Source organism: Vanacampus margaritifer, chromosome 2 (assembly GCF_051991255.1).
Source record: "Vanacampus margaritifer isolate UIUO_Vmar chromosome 2, RoL_Vmar_1.0, whole genome shotgun sequence".
Taxonomy (NCBI): domain Eukaryota; kingdom Metazoa; phylum Chordata; class Actinopteri; order Syngnathiformes; family Syngnathidae; genus Vanacampus; species Vanacampus margaritifer.
Window position 1 is genome coordinate 7,210,241 of NC_135433.1, and position 24,618 is coordinate 7,234,858.

The 24,618-nt window shown below is 41.0% G+C and overlaps 1 protein-coding gene across 16 annotated transcripts in view; it reads right to left on the reverse strand.

Annotated features, from left to right (window-relative positions):
- Positions 1-24,618, reverse strand: part of LOC144042651 (band 4.1-like protein 3) — a 52,936-nt gene that overhangs the window by 21,402 nt on the left and 6,916 nt on the right. For 3 of the 16 annotated variants that reach the window (XM_077555521.1, XM_077555518.1, XM_077555517.1), the window contains exons 1-12: positions 20,278-20,503; positions 12,996-13,177; positions 10,601-10,744; positions 7,040-7,144; positions 6,907-6,949; positions 6,704-6,779; positions 6,361-6,579; positions 4,856-4,943; positions 3,745-3,789; positions 3,275-3,427; positions 3,113-3,210; positions 1,882-2,057 (exon numbers count right to left, since the gene is read on the reverse strand). In XM_077555521.1, coding sequence (XP_077411647.1) covers positions 1,882-2,057; positions 3,113-3,210; positions 3,275-3,427; positions 3,745-3,789; positions 4,856-4,943; positions 6,361-6,579; positions 6,704-6,779; positions 6,907-6,949; positions 7,040-7,144; positions 10,601-10,744; positions 12,996-13,166 — 1,318 coding nt within the window. In that variant the 5' untranslated portion in view covers positions 13,167-13,177; positions 20,278-20,503. Of the gene's footprint in view, positions 1-1,881; positions 2,058-3,112; positions 3,211-3,274; positions 3,428-3,744; positions 3,790-4,855; positions 4,944-6,360; positions 6,580-6,703; positions 6,780-6,906; positions 6,950-7,039; positions 7,145-10,600; positions 10,745-12,995; positions 13,178-20,041; positions 20,249-20,277; positions 20,512-24,618 lie in introns of those variants that run through there. The other 13 variants (XM_077555511.1, XM_077555505.1, XM_077555509.1 and 10 more) reach the window with 9 other exon arrangements.

Genomic DNA, 24,618 nt, shown 5'->3' on the forward strand with positions numbered 1-24,618 from the left:
ATCAGTATAGAAACAGTAATGTGGTGAAATGGCCGAGAGCTCAGCAGCTCACATGATACCAGTTCCCCTTGGCAAATTACAATTTTGCAGCCAGGACTGTTGAGTAGATGCATAAAAAAAAGATAAAAAAAAAACAAAGGGTGAAAAAACAAGCCATTTTAGCTGGATTCTGGCCATTTCCAGGGTCTGTTAAAGGAGAAGTCAAACCAAAAACATTTTCTTCCCACTAGTCTAAATACAGTATTCTGGTTTAATACAGGGAGTCATCAAGTTACGGCGGAGTTCCGTTCCTACGCTGGCGATAAAACCCGAATTTCGACTTAAGTCAGATTTAACCGTTAAATTCGATATTTACATCAAAATCCACACGGACATTCATTGGTGACAGACAGCAGAGCGGAGCTAATTCAATCTTAAACACCGAAATGTGACGCGCCTGATGGTAAGCCGACCTGCTGCTGGACGTCCGTTGCTGGAGGTAACAACACAATTTTAAATAACTTTAAAATGGCGTGATTACTGTGGGATATTAATGAAAAAGAAGGTAATACGGACGAGGCACGAAGTCGAGACGACGGAGGTTGCGTACGACTCCCTGTATTGCATTATGGAATATGAGTTTTGCAGCAAATCCAGCTGTTTTTATCAATATCAGAAGGCGGCCATTTTGCCACTTGCTGTCAAGTAAAAATGACATCACAGTTGCTCAGGTCTCAGGTAAAAAACAATCAGAGCTCAGCTTCAGAAAAAAAGGTGAGCTGTGATTGGTTGCTGCCTGAGCCCTGAGCAACTGTGATGTCATGTTCAGTCGACAGCAAGTGGCAAAATGGACGCCCCTGAGATAGATAAATACAAATAGATTTTGCTGCATAACTTATATTCTACAAATGTAATATTAATCAGAATGTCACGTTTAGACTAGTGAGGTCACATATAACATATTATTGTCAAGAAATGTTTAAGGTTGACTTCCACTTTAAAAGCAAAGGAGAGACTTTGTTTCTTCATTATTAAATGAATGGCAGCAAAGTTTGATGACCAACAGAATCTGCCATGTTGGTTGGAAGCGGACATTTTAGGGTCATTTCTGCCATTTCAGGGGTCCTTCACAGATTATGTTGTCTGACAGCTATTGTCTGATAGTGACGACATTTTAACCAAATTAATTAGGTAGATGAGTGATGTAAAACAGCACACGTGTTTTCAGCTTTGCAAGTTGGCAGTTAAGTTCAAAGTTAAGCTCAAAAACTCGCCAAATACAAAGCTAATTTTAGATCAGGGTATGTAAAAGGTCTGTTTTTACTTACCGCAAAGAAATTTTGAACATGTTCGACGACAAGAAAAAATGTGACAAGTAAAAAAGTCTGGGAACATTTTTGCAACCTTTTTACGAACCCTGACAAAAAAAATAATAATTTGCTACCTTCGCAAACATTCCCTGATCAGTGAGATACCAGAGGTAACAACAGGAAATTTGGTAAGCATGTCTAACATGAGTAGACCCGCCCAAAAAAAAGGCTTAAAAAGAGAGAGCGAGTTAGACATTGTCAAGTTTTAAAGTTAATTTCCAGGCATCCTTAAAAAACAACTTTGCCCAGAGATTTTGTTCGATTACGACCAAGTTTGAACCAGGCATACGAGATGGATGATGCTTGAATATGGAGTTCTTGTCATTATTACCTGTGGGTGAGGTGTGATAACTTGACATAAAGCACAAATTTACTTGACAACATGACATTTGGTAGGCATGTTTATCATTGCTGATTTGTAGCAGCCATTTTAGTGTAATTTTGGCTATTTCTTGCCATCCTTGGGAGGGGATAAAGCAAAGTGACAAAATGTGATGACTCGCCACACGTCTCACGTGGTGGCTGACCTTACCTCCATCCAAGCTGCGTGACATGTTGTAACGTTTGCTGGCGGAGCGCTCGAAGAAGGGGGCAGGTCGGATGATCTGCGAGCTGGCCCTGCGAGTCTGAGCCTGCGTTCTGCCGCTATAGCGGAACTTGGAGCCGAGGGTGATGAACTTCTTTGGGGGCACCTCGGGGCACACGAGCCTGTCAAAAGTTACACATGCACATGTAATCAAAGCAGGTGTAGCGTTGAAAGTATTTGTTAGTCAACACATTGACTGGAATCACTTTTGTTACGAATTGTTCGTATATGGTTAATTATTATTGGACAAAATCACTTGACAACCAAAAATAGATATAAATCAACATATTTTTCCCTTAAAATACATTTTCCCGGTTTAAACTTTTGACCTGTCATCTATGTTCTACAGGGATGTGATTTGACCAAAGTGAAATTATCTGAAAATTTAGCCGGGGGTCTGGGGGCCGCTGGCACCCAGCTAGGTCCAGGGCAGTGCCCTGGTGGGGGGACAAGGCCCGGAGCTCATGGGTTTTCCGTGTTTTTAAGTACTTTCAATGCACTCACATGACAAAGAAATAGACAAAACAACAGCATAAATTTTCAATGTATGTTGAACTATCTCATATAAAATGGCAGTTTTAGTCAACTCAAAATCAGTCACATTCAAAAACATTGGACTGCCTTTGCTTTTAAAAACTATCACTGAGAATATCATCATATCTAACTAATGTGATTACTAAGTTAACACATAAATAATGTTGAAGAGTTCAAATTTCATGAACAAATAATTGTATCATGACCAAATGAAAAGTAACTCATATTAGAGCATACCACAAATGTCTTTGTTATAGCAGAAGATGTTATCTGTCGGAGTCATGTGCATACACAATGAAATACAAAAAAAAAATAAAAAATAAAAAAAAATATCGGATTTTTTTTTTTTGGGGGGGGAGATAAAAAAAGCGGAATTCCGCGAATTAGCGGAAAAATCACATCCCTGGTTCTATTCTAAACAAAATATTTAAATTTGGCACTTCCACATAATTGCATTCAGTTTTTATTCACAATTTTTATTTTGTGTTTTTTGGAATTGGGTTTGTAAATCTGATGCATTATTATTATTATTATTGTCAAAAAGATTTTTGGGGGGGCTGACTTCCCCTTTAAAGATTGTCTTAGAGTGTATCTGATGGCAAAGAACCAAACAAGGGCTTGCCTCATTGCTTGCAAGTCTTACCTGAAGAAGGTGTGGTGCTCAACGCAGACCTTCCACAGCCGTTTGGCAGCACGGTGGTTGGGAAGCTTGAAGCCGATGGTGCTTTCAAACTGCTCAAACTTGAGAACCAAAACTATGATCAAACCAGACAAAACAAGCGCAAAGCTGAGAAAAGTCATTTACCTCGCCGGGTCGGATTTTGATGTAAAAGTTGGTCCTCTTGTAGGAGATCTTGAGGATTTTGGGCCAGGCGAACCGGTTGATGCGCAACCTGTCCCTGTAGATGAGGAGGCCACTGGCACACACTCCTAACATGATCTCCACACCCTCCGAGTCCTGAGAACAAACAGACCAGAGGATGATAAACTGCACACAGTACCGCACTATGTATAGGACAGCACTGACTGTTATCAGGATGATGCAGGCAGGTGGCGAGTAAAATCAAGCAATTGGTTCTGCTACCTCAAATTAGGACTGGAGGGGTGCCTAAGCAAGAATGGCGGATTGCATTACGCTCTCAGGTTGAAGCCATTTGCTAAGGGGAGAGCCGATCCAAAGCGGGAAGTTTTACAGGGATGTTGAAAAGTGTGTTCAACCACATGCACATGTGGAAAGTGCACACACGTACCGTACGCACAATAAGAGCCGCTTACCTCTCCCTCGGCACGAGCCAAACCTTGGTAGAGACGCCCTACCAACTTTGCATTCAGTGAGAGAGGAGACAAAAGAGGGAGGCCGGTCTGATATACTGTATAAGTCTTATCATTTATCAACAGGATATAGTTGTACTGGACATTGAGCATCGATGCTCATTCTGACTCATCAAGGCTACTTTATCTACTACCATCTGATATAAGTCCGTGAATGCAATAATCTCTTGCTCGTTTGTATTTGACTAGAGATAACATATTCATGTACGATTAACGGCGTTGTCTCAAAGATGCCAAGGCAGCCCCTCGCAAGCCAGAGAAGTGGTGAAATGATGAGTCAGCAGTGCAGCAGCGGTGGTGGTGGTGGTGGTGCAAGTGAGGCATCGCAGTGGCAGCCATGACTACTGATAGCTGGCTTTTAATTAATCATCCATTTAAGAGATACACCTCCCTCACATCAACAACTCCCTTTTCCCCCCCATCAGAAAAAAACAGGAACAAACGCATGTAATTACAGTAAGTGTGGGACTAAGCCTTGTCATTAGTGAAAATCCACAATTTATTCCCCCCAAACAAAGGTTTATAATTGCCTATAGATTAGAGACTGATACATCCTTTTTTCAGGGCTACTACCAATACAGATTATTAGAAGTCAAGGAGGCCGACAACCAAAATTCCAACAAAAAATTTCTGTTTATCTAAAACGTTAATGTGTCACTTAGCTTTGTGTCGAAAAGAAAAAACGTAGGGAGTTTCTTGGCTCAGCAGCATCTCTTAGACGGTTAACCGAAAATAAAAAATATACAAAAATAAATTCCCTGAGCCTTACCCAAGTTCAAGTTGATCTTTAATAGGCCGGCAGATTTTTCAAAAAAGGTGATGTGTCAAAATGTCAAATATCACGCAGATCACCATACCAGCCGAAAACCGGTCTAGCTCTGCTATAAATGCCACAAAATGGCATCAAAGCACCACTTTCATTACACAGGGCTTGTCTAATAGAAGCTCCTCTGCTCACTTCAACATAGTTCCTTGGCACCAAGTTGAGCCCCCTCCAGTTGTGCGCAGTGACAAAGCAAGCATAAGAATATGATAATTGAAGTGTTGTGGCTACCTTGGCGTGGTGGAGATCCACACCGTACATGGACAGTTTCTTTGCATTTTCCAGGAAATGCATTTCGGCTTCAGCCGGAGTCATCCCCCTGATTGAATGACAACACCACACGAGGAACATTGAAGAAAGGACTGTGAAAAGCAGATAACACTAGAGAATTCAATCAATTTCAACAGGAAGCAGACCTAATTCAGTTGCATTGCATTAAAATCCAAAGTGAATCAATTTCCTTTTGTGTTCATGGATGTTTTCAGCTGCATCTCCCCCAAGCAGCTGCAAGTGCATCCATTTTTAGCAACGACGGCCTTTAGTCAGAGCCTCACACAGATGCTACTGTGCTGCATTGCTGCGCCCTGGACTGCATCAAATTACTCACAAATCGTTGCGATGCAGAGAGAATATGATGATCAGAAGCACAACAGATGGCTTTTCCCCCCCCCCATTTGTGAAAAGACACAAATCCAATTTTCGGGAACATGTGTTGCCTTCCAGAGCAGTATCACAGAAGATGCTAACAAAAACAACAACGCAATTTAAAATGTTCCAGTTCCTATGAAATTGCATTGCACTCTTTTATTAATTCCAGTATTTCCTCATACAGTGACGGGAGCTGTTTATTTACTCAACTAAGTGCCGGTATTTCGTGGAGATTAGCCGTATATCTGAGGGATGCTTTATTAATACAAATGCAACCTAATATTACATATATTTTTCCCTGACTAAAGGAGGCATGCACTTCAGGTGCTGCATTTATCTATTCATTTTAAGAGGAAATATGATATTTACAGACCTTCTCTACTAGTCTAAGTACAGGGAATTGCAGATAATATTACGAGAGTAGTTGTATCATTCAGAGAGGGGAAACAAAGTCATTGTTAAGTAGGGCTGCTCGATTGTGAAGAAAATATTAATCAAGATTATTTTGGTAATAATTGAAATCACGATTAGGACGATCATTAATTTTTTTGAACAAAACAAGAAAATGTTTAAATGTAAAAAATAGTAAGACAAATACAATTATTTGAAACACTATCAGTATGCAAGTTCCTTTTGGATAAAACACAATTTACAAAATTAGTTATTTAAAAGTTTTAAAAAGGTGCAAATGTATACATTTAAACAACTCAAAAATTAGTATTAATAATCTTTTTTTACGATTATGCTGAATTTGTAATTGTGGGGTGTACTAATTGAAATTGAAAATTGAATTTCGAATAACTACACAGCCCTATTATTAAGGTTACAAAATGTCAGCAAATAAAAACAAGAGTCACTACAAGCTTTCTGTCTAACTTAAACTTTGCCTTCTTATCAGTGGACCTCAGATTGTTATGGTCAGTGAAATGTTTTGTTTGTTTTGTTTTGCAGATGCCACCTCTGCTATGAAGGCAGGGTGAGATGAGCTAATGACATCTATTTGAAGAGCGGTGATTATTCATTTAAGTGGGCACTATCTGAGGAAATACTTGCTGACTGCCTCCTGTCCCTTAGCTCAAAACACTTACTTGTAGGTCTTGTGAAGCTCCATGACTTTCTCCTCCAGCTCTTTGGTCTGGTTGGGTGCGAAACGTAGTTCGCTGATGTAGTCGCTGCCCAGCTCCTCTGGATCATAGTCGCCCAGCTCTGACTGCACAGTGTACGAGCCCAGAACAGTGTGGGTGGCGAAAGAACAAGGGAGGCGACCCGAAACTACGTCGTCTCGGAGTTGCAGGCACAGGTAGTACCTACGAGGGTGGGGGAGAAAGGGGTTAGAATGGCTTGGGCTGTCAAAACAGAAATGGGATTTTTTTATCATGCTGTGCCGGTGATGATCAAAGAAAACGCCAAGAAAGAAACAAGCCGACGCACCTTGTGATATCCTCAGTCAGCTGGGCAGGGTCCGGAGGGTAAAACTTGACGTTAAAAGCAAAGTTCCAGGGACCAGCTGAGAAGCACAAGGAAGTTAGGGTAGATTTTGGAGACTAGCATTTACTGTTTGTGGAATAAAGTCATTCATAAAAAGCATTGTATGTTCGAAAAACATTAAGACATGTTTATTAAAAGCCACATACTTCTGATTTGCTTTTTCAGGTCCTTGTTAGGATCCAGCCAATTCTGCCCAAAAAACGGACAACATCAAGTCATCTTTTTTTAATTGAACCAATACACGGTCTTGAAATTAATTGGGATTTGCGGTCACAATACCTTCTGTTTCTCCACATCTCTGTATGTAATGCCAAAGTAGTCCTTCTCCAACAGATTGAGGTGATCGCAGACTTTGTCGAAGAGAACATGGCCTTTGACCCGCTTCTGTGAGGGGACAACAAAAAGTCTGCTGAGTATACTTACATTTTCCAACACTGTCACCCAGGACCTTCGATGCGAGTTAAGCAGGGTCCTATATACTGACAATATGGCCTCATTTGAGGATTCCCCCCCTCTTTGTGATCGAAGGCTACGTTCACACTGCAAGTCTTAATGCTCAATTCCAATTTTTGGGTGAAATCCGATTTTTTTGAGTAAGCGTTCACAAGACATTACCTATTAATCACAACCTCAGTCTGGTCTTCTGTGTGGACATAATGCATCCCCAAAGTGACTCACATGCGCAGAAGAAGATACAATATCACTCCCAACGCTGTGTTTGCGGAAATAAATGCGTATGGTCCAGCGTGTCAGGGCCACGGACTTATAAAAGTCCGTTGTCCGGGCTCATATTTTTACCATCTCATAACTACAGTAGAGTGATGCGGGAGGTGGTAGAAATAATATTTTGTGAAAATTAAGCGAGCCTGTTCGATCGCCTCATTTCACGGAGAACTCACCTTTTTTCCCCTCCCCTAAAGATGACGTCACGTCATTGCCGCGCGCAATAAATGAGCCGTCTGCGTGGCTAAATTACTAATATCACCACTACAAATGTCATCTTTATGCTTCATGTTTCAAGTGGGATTAAAATAAAGTCAAATATAAAGTCGCAACTGTTACTCGAAACGACTTTGCCGATTCACGTACGTCGCGGATGCGTCAAGCATAAATCAAGTTTAAAGGATAACTCAACAGGAAGTCAGACTCTTGCTCCACCCCTCACTAAGATTTGAAATTGGCGCTCAAAGGGGGTGTTGCCTGGAGGACCATTGAGTTGCGAATGGGGAGAGGGTTGGCCGTGGTCTGGCTGTGATTGACAACAGCAACTCGCTAAAAAGCTGTTTAAGAGAATGAGCCAATGGGAGGCGGGGGCGACTACGTCATGCGGAACAAGTGACGTAATATGTATTGTCTCGTGTAATGAGAGGACACACAGCCAAATTGAGTTTATTCCAGTTCGTTTCCTGAAGATGGTGCCAAACACACGGTTTTTGCCCCAAATTCAAGCTTTCAACAAACATGCACTAAAATGTCAAAATAATGACCAGGAGATATAGACAGCATTTGTAGATACCAGTTTATCACCCAAAAAAGAGTAGAGTAGAGTTATCCTTTAATGCCCCTCCCCCGATACGTATCCGATCTAGGACCACGTATGAAAGTGACCCGAGTCAAATATGAAAAAAATTGGAATTGAGACGTTCAGACTGAAAGTCAGATGCTGGTCGCATTTGGGCCCAAAAATCTGATCTGGGTCGCATTTTGTTCACATTGCAGTGTCAGTGAAGGCCGAGTGGTGTGTTATGAGGGATTTTTAATTTTTTACGCCGATCTGCTGCGTCAGGACTGAATTGTAAAAGTTAAGCCAGTTGAAAGTTCCAATATTTACAATGGTAAATCCCTGCATCATGAAAACTGAATTTGTCTTAGCCAGCAATTGCCAAGTGTGACGCCAAGTGTGACATCAAGTCCACCACATAGTACGCTATATACTATACGATAAGATTCCTTGTCACGTGTTGGTTCGCCCCCATTTTGGTATGTATGTGCACGACTCATGCTCATTACCATATTTTAGTGCGTAGCTTTCCTGAGAACTGTGCAGCGTTCCTATGCGATTGTGTAAGAGCCACGAGGACAATTGGCAGGAGAATTAATCCTGCCAGGATGTCTCTGAGGATATTAGCAGAAGTCTTGTCAGGCTAATGCGGTTTGCTGCTGTGGCAGCGGCGCTCAACACTTTTAACCCAGACTGCACTGGCATGGCCTACACTCCCACACAAGGAACTTTTTCAAACACTACCTTTTGTTGAATATTTTCCTCACACAGTGGCAAAATTTTGCATAATTCTGGAATAATCTCATCGCAATGTTAAAGAGGTCACATTAGGGAAAATTGACTTGCATACAAACATTTGGGCGCCTGGCGTACTTGCTCATCCAAATGTGAAATTAAACAACCAAGTTTCTTTTTATGAAAATGCATCCATGAGCATGCCCTTACTTCAACCCGCTGTTACATAACGGTGAGGGAGAGTGGGGTAATTTTACTTTATAATCATCCAACACCAAATTTCTCTGCCCATGATATAGTCATAGGCTGGGCAAAGATCCACAGCCACAGTCAAAGGATGGCTATAGTCCAGCATAGCATAGCATACGGATGCCACTGACACACTATTATGCAGAAACACAACACCTCTTTAGATTGCCAAATTGCTTGACATTTGTATATTTCTTAGCAAAACGTCATCAGGTCAAGAAAAGATGAGAATGTGCTTCCCTTTTAAACAAAGAGGGGGAACGTAAAATGAATTTGACTCCATTTTTCTAACCAGTCATAAAAGCTTATGGGTACAAGAGTTGATCAGGACTCAGGAGTAACCATAGCTAAAGTTGCCTCAAGGCACCTTTCCTAAGCATTTTTAGAATTTAAACAGTGAACACTCTTTCTTCTAATATCCACCGCGGTTGTAAAGGCCCCTGCTACTAGGTCAAAGCCAAATTAAGCAGCGCTGTACTAAATTTTGTTGAACGCATTAATAAGTATTAATGAACAGCATTAGATCCTGATAATTGTTGTCTGCAACAAGGACATAGGGGGTGCATACACACAAAATATTGTATGGCATGCTGTCTCCATGAGTAAAATGTTTTTATTTGGTTTATAAGCATTCGCTTCCCCAGTAGGCTACAGTGCAGTGGTGGGCAAACTCGATCCTCGAGGGTCCTGCTTCCAACAAACAGGACCGTTCCGTTAACAGGCTTATGCAGAGCTTGCTGATGAGCTGATCATATATCAGCTGTGTTGGAGAAGGGAAACATCCAAACCCTGCAGGACTCCAGCCCTCGTCGAGGTCCAATGCTCAAGCTTTACCGTCGTGGTCTCAAAAGATAGACCCTCGGCAATAGTGTGTAAAGTGGCCTATAATGCTTGATCTTGAAGGGGTTTGACGAAATTACCATACGTCACAAACATTAAAAATTGTCTCCAGAAAAAAAAGAAAAGAAAAGAAAAAAAATTGTGATAAAGCATATTATGCCTCCTTTATGAGAATAAAGTAATAACAATGACACAAGATGACAACGAATCGCCATGAATATGTCGTAATAACGGTAAGCAAGTTTGACCAGCATTTTAATTAACGCATTTACGGTCCACATCTGCTCGTCCTGGTACATTAAGATGAGTACCGGTAATGTAATTATTAAGGTCACAAGATGGCACCAAATTACACAGAATGTGACCTGATGATGGTAAACAAGTTTGGACAGCATTTACAAAAGTTTAAAGAAGGGAAATGCTTCTTCAGAACACTCACATTCATTTTATATTGGAGACTAGCCAACAGTATTTATTTGTGCCCCTATACTCCAACCACAGGGTCTCACTCTCACCTCCACATTCAGGGTGTAGTCAGAGCCGTCCAGTAGCGTCACCTTGCACTGCATGATCTTCACGCTCTTCACTCCTTTTAAAGGAGACCTAGACAGACGACTGCTGGATGACTGGCGAGACTCTTGGTCCTCTTCTTGCGTCTCCTGATGGGTGAAGAGCATACAAACTGGAATTTCTTAAAATCAACACATTTTGGGGAAATAAACGAAACATCCAAACCAAGGGTGAGTATTATACATAGTTTTAAGGTAAAAACGAAAATCTGCCTCATTGTGTAGGCCAGAGGTCTCCAAAGTGCTGCCCACGGACACCAGGTAGACCCCAAGGACCACATGACCAGTAAATGTGAACGCATAAACAAAACACACACAAATAAACACAGAAATAAAGAATAGAAATAGAAATAAAGTGTTACATGTTGATATTTATCGGATCTATATTATTGTGAAAAATCATTAACAACGGGTGTCTCACATCAAGTTTGTTATTTCAAAAGTAGGTATCAATAGCTCTCAGAAATGTTGTTGACCTCTGGTTAGGAAAAAAAAAGTGTATTTTTACTCCAGTATGTTCAATGTTTCTAACAAATTACTATGTGGATAACACGTACATTTTTGAACGTGCATACCAGCAAATCAGGGGGCCGTAAAATACATGAGTGCAGAGGGGAAAAAAAACTTTATTTGAAGCGCGATTATGGGGCTGTATAATATTTTATGGCGTGTTATCCGGAGAAATTACGGTATAGGTTTTTCTGGATGAATGCTTTTTCACTGCGATTAATAGTATTTAGAGACTAGAAAGATCAGACATCACATCCAACTTCCACTTCCCTAACGCTTCATGTAGACATCTTAAACAAAACCACCAGTTCTGTCACATGTCTGCTCGCTAAAAATAGAGCCCGCTTCACCAAATGAGTTCCTGTCTCTTCTTGATAATCAAACACTATTCACAGACAGTTTTGATTACTGGCCCAGGTCAAAATGTCTGGATATATTGCAGAAAAACAAAAGCCCAGTCAGTAATAATAAAAAATAATAAAAAAGTTTGTGTGAAACTGAGCTTTAAGTGTTATGAGCCTGTGATGAGTCATATTCAAGCCATGAAAACAACCCTTCCGTAATTCTGTCTTGACAATAAAAAACGCAAAAAAGTTTGGGTCAGTGGGTTTGAACGCTCCAACACATGGTGGTTGCACTTTTTCTGCATCCAGCACTTAAAATTGGAAGACTGACCAAAAGAAGTCATGCTGTCATCATTCTTGCATTTCTGCTCGATCGTCGGCCAAAAAATACGACATAAACTAAGGACAGCTGCATCCTCATACCAAAGGCTGTTACCAGGAGTGTGCATTTCATTTTGGCAGCAGACTTGCTTTGGTATGGATAATAACATAAAAAGCTTTAAATCAGCTGCAATGGGTGAACAAAAAGGCACAAATATATTCACACATTTGCAGCTAGCCTTACATTAGCTAATGGCGGAACAAATATAGTCAGATGATATTCTGTTGGAAGAAAGCATGCAAAACATTTTGCACAAAGTTTCCATAGGGAGTTAAATTTGGGTAAATATTAAGTGGGACACTTTCCTTGGAAATTACCAGTAATGATTATTAACAAAATTATGTCTAAATATAATCCAAAATGTGAGCCAACAACAATATAGATTTTTTTTTGTGGTTAAAAATGTGCTTTATTTTTTTTATTTTTTTGTATTTTGAACTTTTGCTATTTACAATATCAGCATGCCCTTATTAGGATGAAACATTTGACTTTCCTTTGTAGAAAAACATGAACATTTGGGAATTAAACTGCTTTTTTTCCTTTCACATTTTTAGTTTACAACAATGATCATTTTGTTGTCCAACACCAAGCTCGGTGGAACCTAATAAAAAAATGGTATACTTCCTACTATATTTGTTGAAAAAAAAATGTTTAAATAAAAATTTGAATGCTATGACATTTTGTTCCCTTTATATTATTCTCGTTATTTTATTGAAAGTGAAAACATTCACCCTGCATTTGTCTTGAGAGCGGTTAAAAAAAAATAATTCTATTTGTTCTCAATTCTAACAGTGTTGCTAGGTAGAATTGACATATTGGTATGGGGGTTGGGGGTGGGTGGGTTTGTTGGGCATCCTAACAACCATAGTATGCACTCAGGTGATTTCACGATTGTTCTTTTGCAGGCGCCACCAGAGAATTAAAAACTCTGTTAATAAGTGAAAGTCATTATTAACCAGTGAAAAGCGAACACATCAACACTTTGTCATGTGTTCCTCTACATCTGCTGCAGGCGCAGAATGACCACTTTTCCACACAAAGGCACAATTGACTCAGGCTGAGCTGCGTTTCATGGACTAGTTATGATATAAGTGTATGATCTGACCTGTTCTTTCCTGGCCGGCGTGCTGTGTCCCACGGCGGCGGGAAGCTGCTCGAGTTGGCTCTGAGACGAGGCGGGTTCAGCGGCTTTCGGGTTCTCCTTGGGAGCCTCTGTGCTCTCCTCTCGCTGCTGCTGCTGCTTGGCCTCAGAGTCTGAGCCTGATTCGGTTGTCATGGTAAATTACGCTGGAGCGGAAGAAGACGAGGATGAGTCAGCTGACCACTTACAGAGTACGGCACACATTTGTTTCAGCTCTGTTAATCTAACAGACAAACTAGTTTGACACAGGCAGAGATTTCAAAATAAGGCTAAGGAATGAACATACTACAGTTGATATGTATTACTTGATTTAGATGTTTAGTACTAATATATATTTTTTTATGTTTCTACTTCCTTTATTTGTATTGTCTAACAATTTGTAAACAAAACAACTTCAATTAGGATATTATGACTGGTGTCGAACATTTTGAGTCCATCTATGGTTTTATTTTGGTCGATTTTTGCTTCCTATTTTGATTCCATTATTGTTGGCTTGATAACATCCTCAGAGCTGGTACTGACCAATTTTTGGGTCAAAAATAGGACTTTGATTTGGATATTCTGTCATTCGTGTCGTCTCTGAGACAATGGTTTTATTTTGGCAGGTTTTTACTTCCTATTTTGGTTTCCTTTACTGTTGACTTGAAATGACACTCACTTTTTGTTAGTTTGATTTTGGCATTTCTGATCATACAGTAGGCCTATTCATGATAAAAATGAGATATGTGAAGATGAGAACATTTTGTTGGATGCCACAAAGCAATCTTCGGGATCGTAGCGCAGCACAGTAAAAGAAAACCCCAAGGACACGCTACGTCCCACAGGTCCTAATCTGGGCTAATAGAGGACACATACGACCGCATGTTTTGCCAAACAACGATGACAGATAGTATTTGGTGCTCTGGGGCCCCACTGGTCTTAACTACCCGCAGGCTGTGCTTGAGAGATCAGAGGGCATGTGTGCAGAATTTGTGGGTGTCTGGTGCTGCGGGGTTGCTAGTGGTGGACGTTTACTATTCTGCAGTCGCCCATCTCCTCCTCCCTTCGGCTCTATTTATAGGGCTCTGTTTATTCCGTGGTAGAGAGGATGTCGGTCGGGGACACCGGATCAACAAAGGCAGCACTGTGGTCTGAGGTGTTCCCCCGAAAAATGCTTTGCACCAAAGACAAAACTCAAAGGATAATGATACTACTACAAAGCATAGCCTTCAAAGAAGCAGAACTAAAAGTGGCCCGCACTGCTGCTTTTTACACTAACGGCACTACCATATGTTTTAATGTTTTGGGACTTTCACTTTTCAGGCTTCCTGCACAGGTCCAGGGGTCTTACAGAATCTGTACCAAAGTGCAAGGAGCATCGCTGCATGTATAGACAACATGATTACAATAACACTGTGATAAAGCAATAATCATGGATGATACATGTTGATATCTGTATACAAAAAGATCTTTGTTCAAAACTGAAACAATTTAACAACCCCAAATACTACTGCTATTGAGTAATGCACATGGGCTGGTACTGAATGGGTGGTTTACTCAAGTTTCCATTCCTGGACTTGTATTATTATTTATTGCAAATGTATGTAAATTAATTAAAATGTGAAACCGAAACGTAGTTGTGCTTGAAAGTTTTTGTAAACTTATGAGCACAATCTAAGGTGAGAAAAAGGCTTTAATGCCCCAAAAATCCATAATTGTTTTGATATTTTCAGGTGCATGTGAATCTTGGCGACAATTCATAGAATTTTTGTGTCATTAAGCGACGTTTAGCTTTTGTACATTTAAGGTTGTGCTCACAATCTTTCAAGCATAACTGTAAATATACAGAATTTATTTAGTGTAAGAAGAATAACAAAAAAATACCTTAGGATGTGAGAAGAATTATGATAGTCACACACATTGAGAATGTGCAATAAATGTTGGCAGACTGCATAGTTAATACAGTATTTTATATTGATAGTGATATTAATCGCGCTGGTATCAATCAGTATTTCGGTTTTACGTCTAATCTACAACTGAAATCAACAAAATCACTTTTCATACAAAAATAAAGCGATCAAACCGATGCCAACATGAGCAGCCTAACACTTTAGCGACACTGGCCAGACTGACTCTTGAAATTCCAAAATGTAAACGTACAGTATTTTACACGTGTATATCAATGTCAACACAAGCAAAGCAAATGAACTTGCAGTGCTGAAATGAATGACTGCTGCTTTAAAAGTGGCTCTAAATCCCGCCTCGGCAACAAAACAAACCACTTAAGAGTCTCAGACGTTGATAGCAATTCTGAAATGACTTTCCCTGAGTGGAGCTAACTTTGGTCGCTGCAAACATGCTGATTGGGTTACTTTCAAATACCCAGACAATGTAACTTGGCAAGGCTGCAAAAAGTTGATGACCAAATATAATTTACAAGCTTTAGCAGCAGAAAGTGATCAAGTCACATGCTCCAAATGGCAGTGCCGCTAAGCTTTGCCTTCCAGGAACTGTGAGGATCGGGATCTCAGCACAATATAATTGGAAGGAAGAATACGTTCAGTCACTGGTGACAGTCTCGACTTACTGGGCCAACACAACAAAGCACACAAGTCGTCTTGTGCATGGACCACTACAGGCATTATGCGTAAAAGAAAGATGCATTCAGCACCCATTTTATGATGGTATAAAGAGGAAGGCGATCCAATTCACTAACACCAAAAGTCAGCCGAGTCAAAGCTTTGACAAGGCACTTTTAGAAATTGCTTAATTCAACAGCCAGAATTGTGTGGAAATCAGGGCTCAGCCTTTATTGCAGTTACAATTTCAGCATGTCCAGATAATCATAAATGTTATCCAGCTTTTGCTGCATTTGCTGTTTATTTGTGCTGCTGTATTCAATTCAATTCTTGTGACCAAGGATGTCAATATCATATGGTTTGTACGTATCTTTTTTAACACTAGATGATTCATTTTCTTTGATTGCCCACCCCAATCAAAAACTATTATATTGAGGCCAGTTAGGTACGCAAAATCAAATCACAAAGCACTCACGTGTCTCCCCGACAAAAACAAAGCATCCTTGGGGAACCACTACGGTAGCCAAAATAATCCCAGAGATGGTTATCAAAGGCATGAAGAAGATATTCATGCATGTTTATGTACAGTGTATGACTACATCACACCAGTGTCACTGAGCGCCTTCAGTGCTGGCGGATGGATCGCACTCTCATTTTGAAAGGTCCATTTGAGATCATCGCACATATATGCAGGGGATGCGGGGTGGCCATCTGCGCCGCGCGCCATTAGCCGGAGTACAACACAGCTGGGCCACCGCACCCCCCCCCCCCCCCCCCCCACTCTCACGAACACCCCGGAGGCGCGCTGAAGTTACATCGCCGCGTTTTTCTGACACGTCACTCCGGCCGTATGCTAAGGCGGCCCCTCCCGACGTGGGCCACCGGGGGCTGACAGCTGCTGTGCACAATCCCAGTCACTGTAACAGGAAACCATGTTGCTGGGTCTGGACGTTTGGATTAAGAGCTTCCAGATCCCTAAAGTGCTTTTAAGTGGCCTGAATTGCAAACAGAAGGAGGACTGCGCGATTGATTTGTTTGGCCCTAAACAACCTGAGATTATCACACAATCTTCGTTTGCACACATTCATTCCTTTTTTACACTGAATTTGAGGTGTTTTGATATTCTTGATCTTGAATTGTGACGCTGGTTTACCTCAGATTATTTTGTTGGGGTGTTATGATCAGGGTTTTATGATGCTGATTCCAATAACAATCATCCATGAGTGAGATCGGCTGATACCGTTGCCCATACAGATCACATGGATTTCGCTACACATTTTTCAGCTCGCCTTGCGCACGTCATGTGACCAAACCCAGAACACAGGTAAACCGTCACATTCGCAAGATGAGCTTGTGCTCGTGGGTACTGTGACGTCAATTTCAATGGACAACGGGTGGCAATACAGCAGGAAATGGTGCGACTTGCGCTTCAAGCAAACACAAAAAGTGTGATATACACCCAACTAAATCTTTGACTATCAACAGTACACTTCTGCTCGGTACAGCATGGCCTCAGATACACAACCGTACCAACTAGGATTGAAAAGTGGGGATGGTTAAAAAACAAAAAACAAACACTGCCTCAACTTTGATACGATACGATACGATACGATACGATACGATACGATACGATACGATATACTTTTATTTTCCCCGTGGGGAACTTTTTCCTGGACTCCGTCCAGCTGCAGTTTACAGTAAAGAGAAAACAACAGAATAGAAAGAGATAAAATTAAATAAATAAGAAGTGCAGCAATAAGTAGAAGACTTACCAGAAGTCTTCACAGAAGTGTACATGTGTAGAGAAGTACATACACGAGGACTGCACACACCCATATAAGACACACACACTCCTATATATACTGTATATATACACATGAGTATGTATGATGATCAGTGACAAATTAAATCATCTCAACTCACTTCTCTATTAGAATGAGCATTGCAAAAAAGCCTAAATAAAAGCAAGTTGGCGGTTAATGTCTGCACAAATGAGGTCTCTCGAGGTACACTAATGTCTTGTGCATGTATATTGGCAGTCAAATTCAAAAGTTGGGTCGACTTTGGAGGCTTTTTTTAAATTTATTGTACAACCTTGGGCGTTCAACTGATTGCGCTTCTACTTCTTTTCCAAGCGGACATGTGGAAAACATTCCTGGGCTACGCTTTTACGTGTGTTGTACCGGCCTTAATAATTCCAGATATCCAAACAAGCCGAGATCTGTTTTCATCTTCAGCGTGTTCTGCCAGGACACTCAATCTGCTCTCAATCCAAGCAAGACTTGCATTTCACCAACGGAAAGTACAAGGTCATCCAACAGGCTGTAAACCGTCTCTACCTTTTTGCATGCGCACTAAGCGACAAAATACCATAAAAATATCAGCAAATCAGCAAAAGGGCTCTCGCGGCTCCCTCCTAACCTTCCGGTGGTCTTATCTTTGTGACATGCCAACTATAAAATGGAAACTGCAAGGTGACACGCTTTGAATATACACACAATGCTAGCTTGCTGCAGTCACAGCATCACACCACGTCGCCACCTGCTGATCTGGATTGTGTTTCCACTGTGGCGGGTTCGATAGGTCAGCTTTGTGACATTACTACCATTCCATGCTTACAATTCCATCGTAACACAGCAGTGACAATTCCTTTTAATCAGTCCACAGTAGATCTACCATTAACAAACTTACCACAACATTTTAATGAAAGCGTATTGAAAAAGTTTACCCAGCTATTTGATGAGCCTTTACAGTGCTGACCCCAACTGCTTGGTGGAAATTGGAAAAGCAGTTTACTATACCCACAATGAAGCAGTTTCTTAAAAATGAAACAACAAGTGTTTCTTGGGGGTGGAGACGAATGAATGCTAATTAATCATTTCATCCATTCATTCATCCATTAACTGCCGATTATCCGAGGTTGGGTTACGGGAGCAGCAGCTTCAGCAAGGAAGCCCAGATTTCCGTCCCCCCATTCACATCATTCAACTCTCCCGAAGGGATCCCAAGGCACTCCCAGGCCAGCCGAGAGACATAGTTTCGCCAGCGTGTCCTGGGTTGTTCATGAGGCGTCCTCCCGGTGGGACATGCCTGGAACACCTCACCAGGGAGACATCCAGGACACATCCTAACCAGATGCCCGAGCAAATTCATTTCAATGTGGGAAAATGTGTTGCTGTGAGAGTAAATCGACCTACGAGCTTGGTCACAGAAACAATTAAACTCGTAAGTCAAGGAACCAATTCAACTTGTAAGTCAAGGTACCACTTGGTTCTCAGGCCAGCTAAAAAGGCCTTGCTAGCCAATCACTGGAAATATGGTGCCTTGACTTACAAGTTGTTGTTTTTTCTGTGACCATGCTCATAACTCAAACTCTCCTATTTCAAAAGACCTTTCCCCACTGGATGGAAATTCCATGAATGCATCAAGTCCCACCAATATTTTTTTATTTTTATGTAAGACAAATAGACTTAGACGTCTATAGTGTTTTGCATTGTGACGTTAGCATTAAGCTATCTGACTTTTGCAATTTGTGTAATCCTCATTGTTTTGTTTAAACTTAAGATGGGAATGGCAATAAAAAAGCTTGCAGCAATAGATCGGACCTCTTTTTTGAAGAACTGACACTATTAAGTAAAAAAAAACAAAAAAAACTTGAAAGTAGGCATGTTGCAGTCAACTGCCAATTCCAATACAATCATCCAAGAGTGAGCTCGGCCAACACCGATTCCGATCACATGGATTAGACGCGCACTCTCAAATGACATAAAAGCTACACACGGTAGCATGTTTGTTTGGATTTCTGCAGCGTTTGGGAAAGGGTAGAGGACAAACTACAAAGCATAACAGGCTGGTCACTAGTTGGTTGCAGGCTGCGAAAAACAGGCTGCAGATGATAATTTTTTTGTGATCGGCAATGGCCGGAATTGATCCGCATACACTGATCCATCCATGGAAATCTGCCGATCACTCGGAGCACCACTGTGCATAGAGTAAATCAGATGAGACTTGACCAGCAATAACTGAGCACATCATTGCTATTGGCTGAAAGTGCCCACAACATGAGAACAGCAAGTCTGCTACACAAACATACACTCATCAAGCAAATGAATGGACAACAAGGCCCACAATGTTAAACAACAACAACAGGCCAGTGTGCGTCTCAATAGGCAGTCGTCCAATGACTCGAGATCAGATAGTGGAGGGATGCGAGGATGCTAAAGCGACCACACCGAGTGAGTGTCACCCTGACCACGCCTACCCGCACTGCAGATCAAAAACAGCCCCAATGTGTGCCGTCTTGGCTGCCGATAACCTGACAAATTCCATCCCCCCTCGCTACTCAGCCACAACCGGAGGCGTCATTTTGTATCAAAGTTTCGCTCCAGAGTTGTTTTCCTTTCACTTTTTTTCTTTCGTCTCAAGACGGATACATCAAACAAGCTAGCTTACCTTTTAAAGTCTCCTTGTAGCTTTAGCCACACGTCAACTTTAGCCTCTTATGCTAACATTTCGGTAGCACAACACGAAAAAAATGATTTAATTGAACGCCACTATCTCGCTATAAACATCACTGTGAGTCACCGACGTACGTTCACGACCCTGAAAGCGGCGTCTCTGACGTGACGACGAGCGTCCCCCTATTTACCGTGACGAGACATGAAAGAGGACAGAACTGTTTTGATTACCAGAACGAAAGACGTTCCTCGCTGGGCTGCTTACGCGGGTTGCATGCGCCGTGCTGGGGGCTCCTGTTCCCTGACAGCGCCGCCACTCTACCGTGGTTCCTTCTCCCTCCGCCCTCAGCTCTCCGCTCTCAACCCTCCGCCCTCCGCGCAGTCCGTGCCGCCAAGCAGAGAATTGTGGGAAATCAAGGTGCGCGTACGCACACACTGGCCTTGCATGCGCGCACTCGCACACTCGCTCTTTCGTTAGCGCGCGCACGGGCAATTAATGGGATAGTTCAGAAGGAGACACGTGACGTAAACATGTCGCCTTTTAAACGGTAAATTGAGTAGGTGGCACCATAACAGAAATATGCAGTATTGATGTAGTCGTTTTAATACTTTATTTTTTTCACCAAAGGTTGAATATGTATCATGTAAATTACTTCATTAAAATGTATGTATTCGTTTTAACATATGTTTTTTTCATTTATTTAATTAAATAATTGGTCAATCAAATAAAGTAAAATATACCTAATTTTAGCAAATAATTGGCAAATTAATGATAAACAAATTAATTGTAAATACAATTTGCACTGGTATAATATGGGCTGCTCACTTCTTGTGTAGATTTTTCATGTACTCCCAGTGCTTGCGTGGTTTTACTCCAGGTACTACACTCATATTCACACCTGTGGAAAAGATTAGTGCCTTAAATGAGTAAAGCAGGCATGTTATTGAAATGTGGGAAGAAGCAAGACTACCCGGAAAAAACCCACGCAAGCGCAAGAATAACATGTAAACGCTACCAAGGAAGGCCAGCAGAGATCCAAACCTCAGAACTGTGAGGCCAGCATGCTAACCGCAGTTCAGCGTGCCAACCACATAAGATCCAGTACAATGAGACAAACTACACAAAATTTTGACTGACGTCCAGATACCACATCTCACAAACTGCTTCACGTTCCATTACATGCGTCAGGTGTCTTCAAATGGTAAGTATATTTTTATTTTATTTTTATTCCATTTTATGATAGTGTTTAAATTATTTGTTAATTGTCTTTACAATTGACAACTGTTTATGTACCATACACATGCCATATGTTATATAGTATTATAAAGCCTTTGGATTTCCGGTACCAAAATAACAACCGCTATATACAAACTAAAGTAATTTGTAGATCATTCAATGTCGATTAAAATATACAAATCACTTTCTGGAGCTGTTGAGTCAACACTGGCAAATGTAAACCGCAGGCACACAGCTCTGCCAAACTAAAAGCAGCCATCAATCACTGCTACGTCCCTGGAGGTGTCAAGCAGTGAGGTTTACCACCGCACAGTTCTTGACTTGAGTGCCTCCATTACGCCCACGCATTTTGCCTTTGCCATTCAGCATGAATTTAGACTGGGTGATAAGAGTAAGCAGTGATCAGGGTTATTGTGATATTACTAGAAGAAATATAGATCAGGGGTTTGCAAGGAGGTCACTGATGGCGTGGTGGTACGTTCGCCTGACTTATGTGCATGCAGCGTGAGTTCAGTTCCAATTCAGTCACGACATGAATGGGTGAGTAGTTGTCTGTCTCTATATGTGCTCTGTGACTGACTGGAGCCCGCTCCATCGTGATTGCCAAACTCAGCTGCGATAAGCTCCAGTTCCCTGCTACGCTGAAAAAGATCAGCGCTGAAGAAAAAGGATGGAGGAACGAGTGACATAAGTTGAACGCTTAGGTGTAGTTGCTCATTCAAACAAAAGCTTAAGCAATAATGCTCAAATATTAGAAAAAATACTATTGGGGAAAAAATTAAAATATAAAGAAAAAATACAAAGTGAGGAAACTATAAAAGGTATTAGAAATGGTAAATGGGCTTCACTTGTTTAGGCTCTCTTCTACTTTTCCGGCACTCAAACACTGTTGCCTCATTTTACCTACTGATGATGCAGCATCAGGAGCAATTGCAGGTTCAGTATCTTGCTCAAGGACACTTTGACATGGTCACAATGGCCGGGGATTGAACCCACAACCGCTGGGAGATGACTACTCGACCACTGAGCCATGCCGCCCCACCACAAAAGATAAAAAATAAAGGTAACAAATAAATAAATACAAATTTAGACAAAATACTACAAACATGTTTGCCAAAATACAAAAATACTATACATAAAATAAAATATATATAAATAAAAAAAACACAAAAACATTAGGTGATAAATACCAAAATATAAGAAAAATACAAAATATTAAAAACAGTTACATGAGTAATACACAAACATTAGACGAGGGTACTAATTGCTTGAGAAAAATATTATTTGAAAACTTCCCAAATCTAAGAAAAAAGAATAAGTTGAAAAATATCATGGCAATTTTTTTTATGTATGTATGCATGTAAGTGAAGTGAAAAAAAATGTATGTATGTATGTATGTGACAATATTAAATAAATAAAAAAAAGTATTAAATGAAAAGCAAATTTAAAAAAATATAAGCATCTTGGATTTTTTTTTTATTCACTTGCAGGTCTCTAACAATAATTGCACATTGTTCCTTTCTCATTACAGCCTTGCATATACTATAAACAATTGATTAATGTATGTTTAATCAGTAACAGATTGTGTGCAACTGTTGAAGCAAAATTGGCTCCACCCAGCAGACGTCTTGTAGTTTGCTTCCTAAATGTCAACGGGTTCTTTATTCTTATGAAGAACACGTGCAAGCTAAACAACATTGCACAACGCTTATCTAAATACTTTGCATAAATATTGCAAACCACTCAGCGTTTCTGATGAGCTTCAAAGACACGCTCGTCAAGGACACACCCACTCAGGAAATCAAAGCAGTGTGACAGTTTACCAATGCAGAGTACACAAACGCACCGCCATCATTGTGCACTTGCTGGTCGTCACACAAATACACTAAGCAAGTTTTTAATGAGTTTTTTTTCCCCCTGGATGTTTTTGTGCCTTTTTGCCTTCTGCCTCCCAGAGGGAACCTGACCTAACTAGGTCAAAGTTTGACTTTTATTTCATTTAATTGCTGACATGCTGCGTGCCAGCACATACTCATGTTGGGCACATTACTGCTCCAGTTTAGCGCGCAAATTCCGTGAACAGCGACAAAGTTGCGGCCGGCGTGCTCTAAATAGGTGATTCTTAAGTAGCCGGCAAGCTAATTGTAGCACGCATCATAAAGCAAGCGCGTTAAAATCCGGAGGGAGTGAGGTCTGGCCCGCCTGCAGCCTGACAATAGAGGTAACAAAATATTCCTTTACTCCCACTAAGCAATAACAAAGTATCATTTTTCTCGCTGACATTGTGCACAAGTACTACAATGTCACTATGTCATCACTATGATGCAATGCCTCCATTTAACCATAAACAACTCTTAACTGGCTTTGGCTGGCAGAATCATGCGTTGGCTGACTGGTTCAAGGAAGAAGTAGACATGTCCAGTTGTTGTATATAGGGCTGTACACGAATCGGTGGTGACTTGAACTGAGTTGGCTGTTAAAAATGAAAAAAAAAAAAAATAATAATCCAGATTTGACTCGCACTGTCTGCATTTGTTGATGTCCATACACACACATCCCATGTCTAGAGTCGCGCCTGCGTCGTGTGGAAACCACGCTACATTCGAGCACAACACAGAAGCGTTCACGTGTATATGGAGTATTTAGCCAGCTATCGAGCATTATTAAACTTGTTGAGCAGTCAATGAAGACCAGCTAGACAGTTTATCAACGCTTTTGTCTTTGTTACAGCGGCATATGAGCAGAGTTTGACCGCTTGTTTCACCACAACCTGCCTGAACGTATCACACTTGGAGAGTTCAAAGCTATTGTAAAGGAACGTGAAACAAATGCTATTGGGCAAATGTGACTCAATTGTGTGTCTTTGTTGCCCCTTTGTTGGCCAGGTCACTCATAGAAAAGCACTTTTTAATCCCAATGAGTTTTTTTTACCTGGTTAAATTAAGGAATGAATGAAAACTTTACAGTCTGGAGCGAACACAAGTGGGTTAGCTTAGCGCTAGCTAGCAGCAACTCCCCAAGCGGGTGGATTTACATTTTCCCGAAAGGATAAGCGGTTCAGAAAATGGATGAATGGATGGATAGAGGAACACGCTGGCTTCAGTCTTTCTACTGTACGGCGAGGGATCCTGGAGGTTAAAATAAGTTCTCTTAAACTAAAGGTTGATTCTGCCTGACGGTTAGCGAGTCAGTATACTTCGATATTATGCTTGGAAAAGCGCTTTGGACAGTAGGCTATATGGTGTGGATAAAGCACTATAAGAGTGCACTTCATTTACCAAATTTAAATTGGATTATTCTTTTTGGGGGGGATGACTAAAAATGACTATGACGTA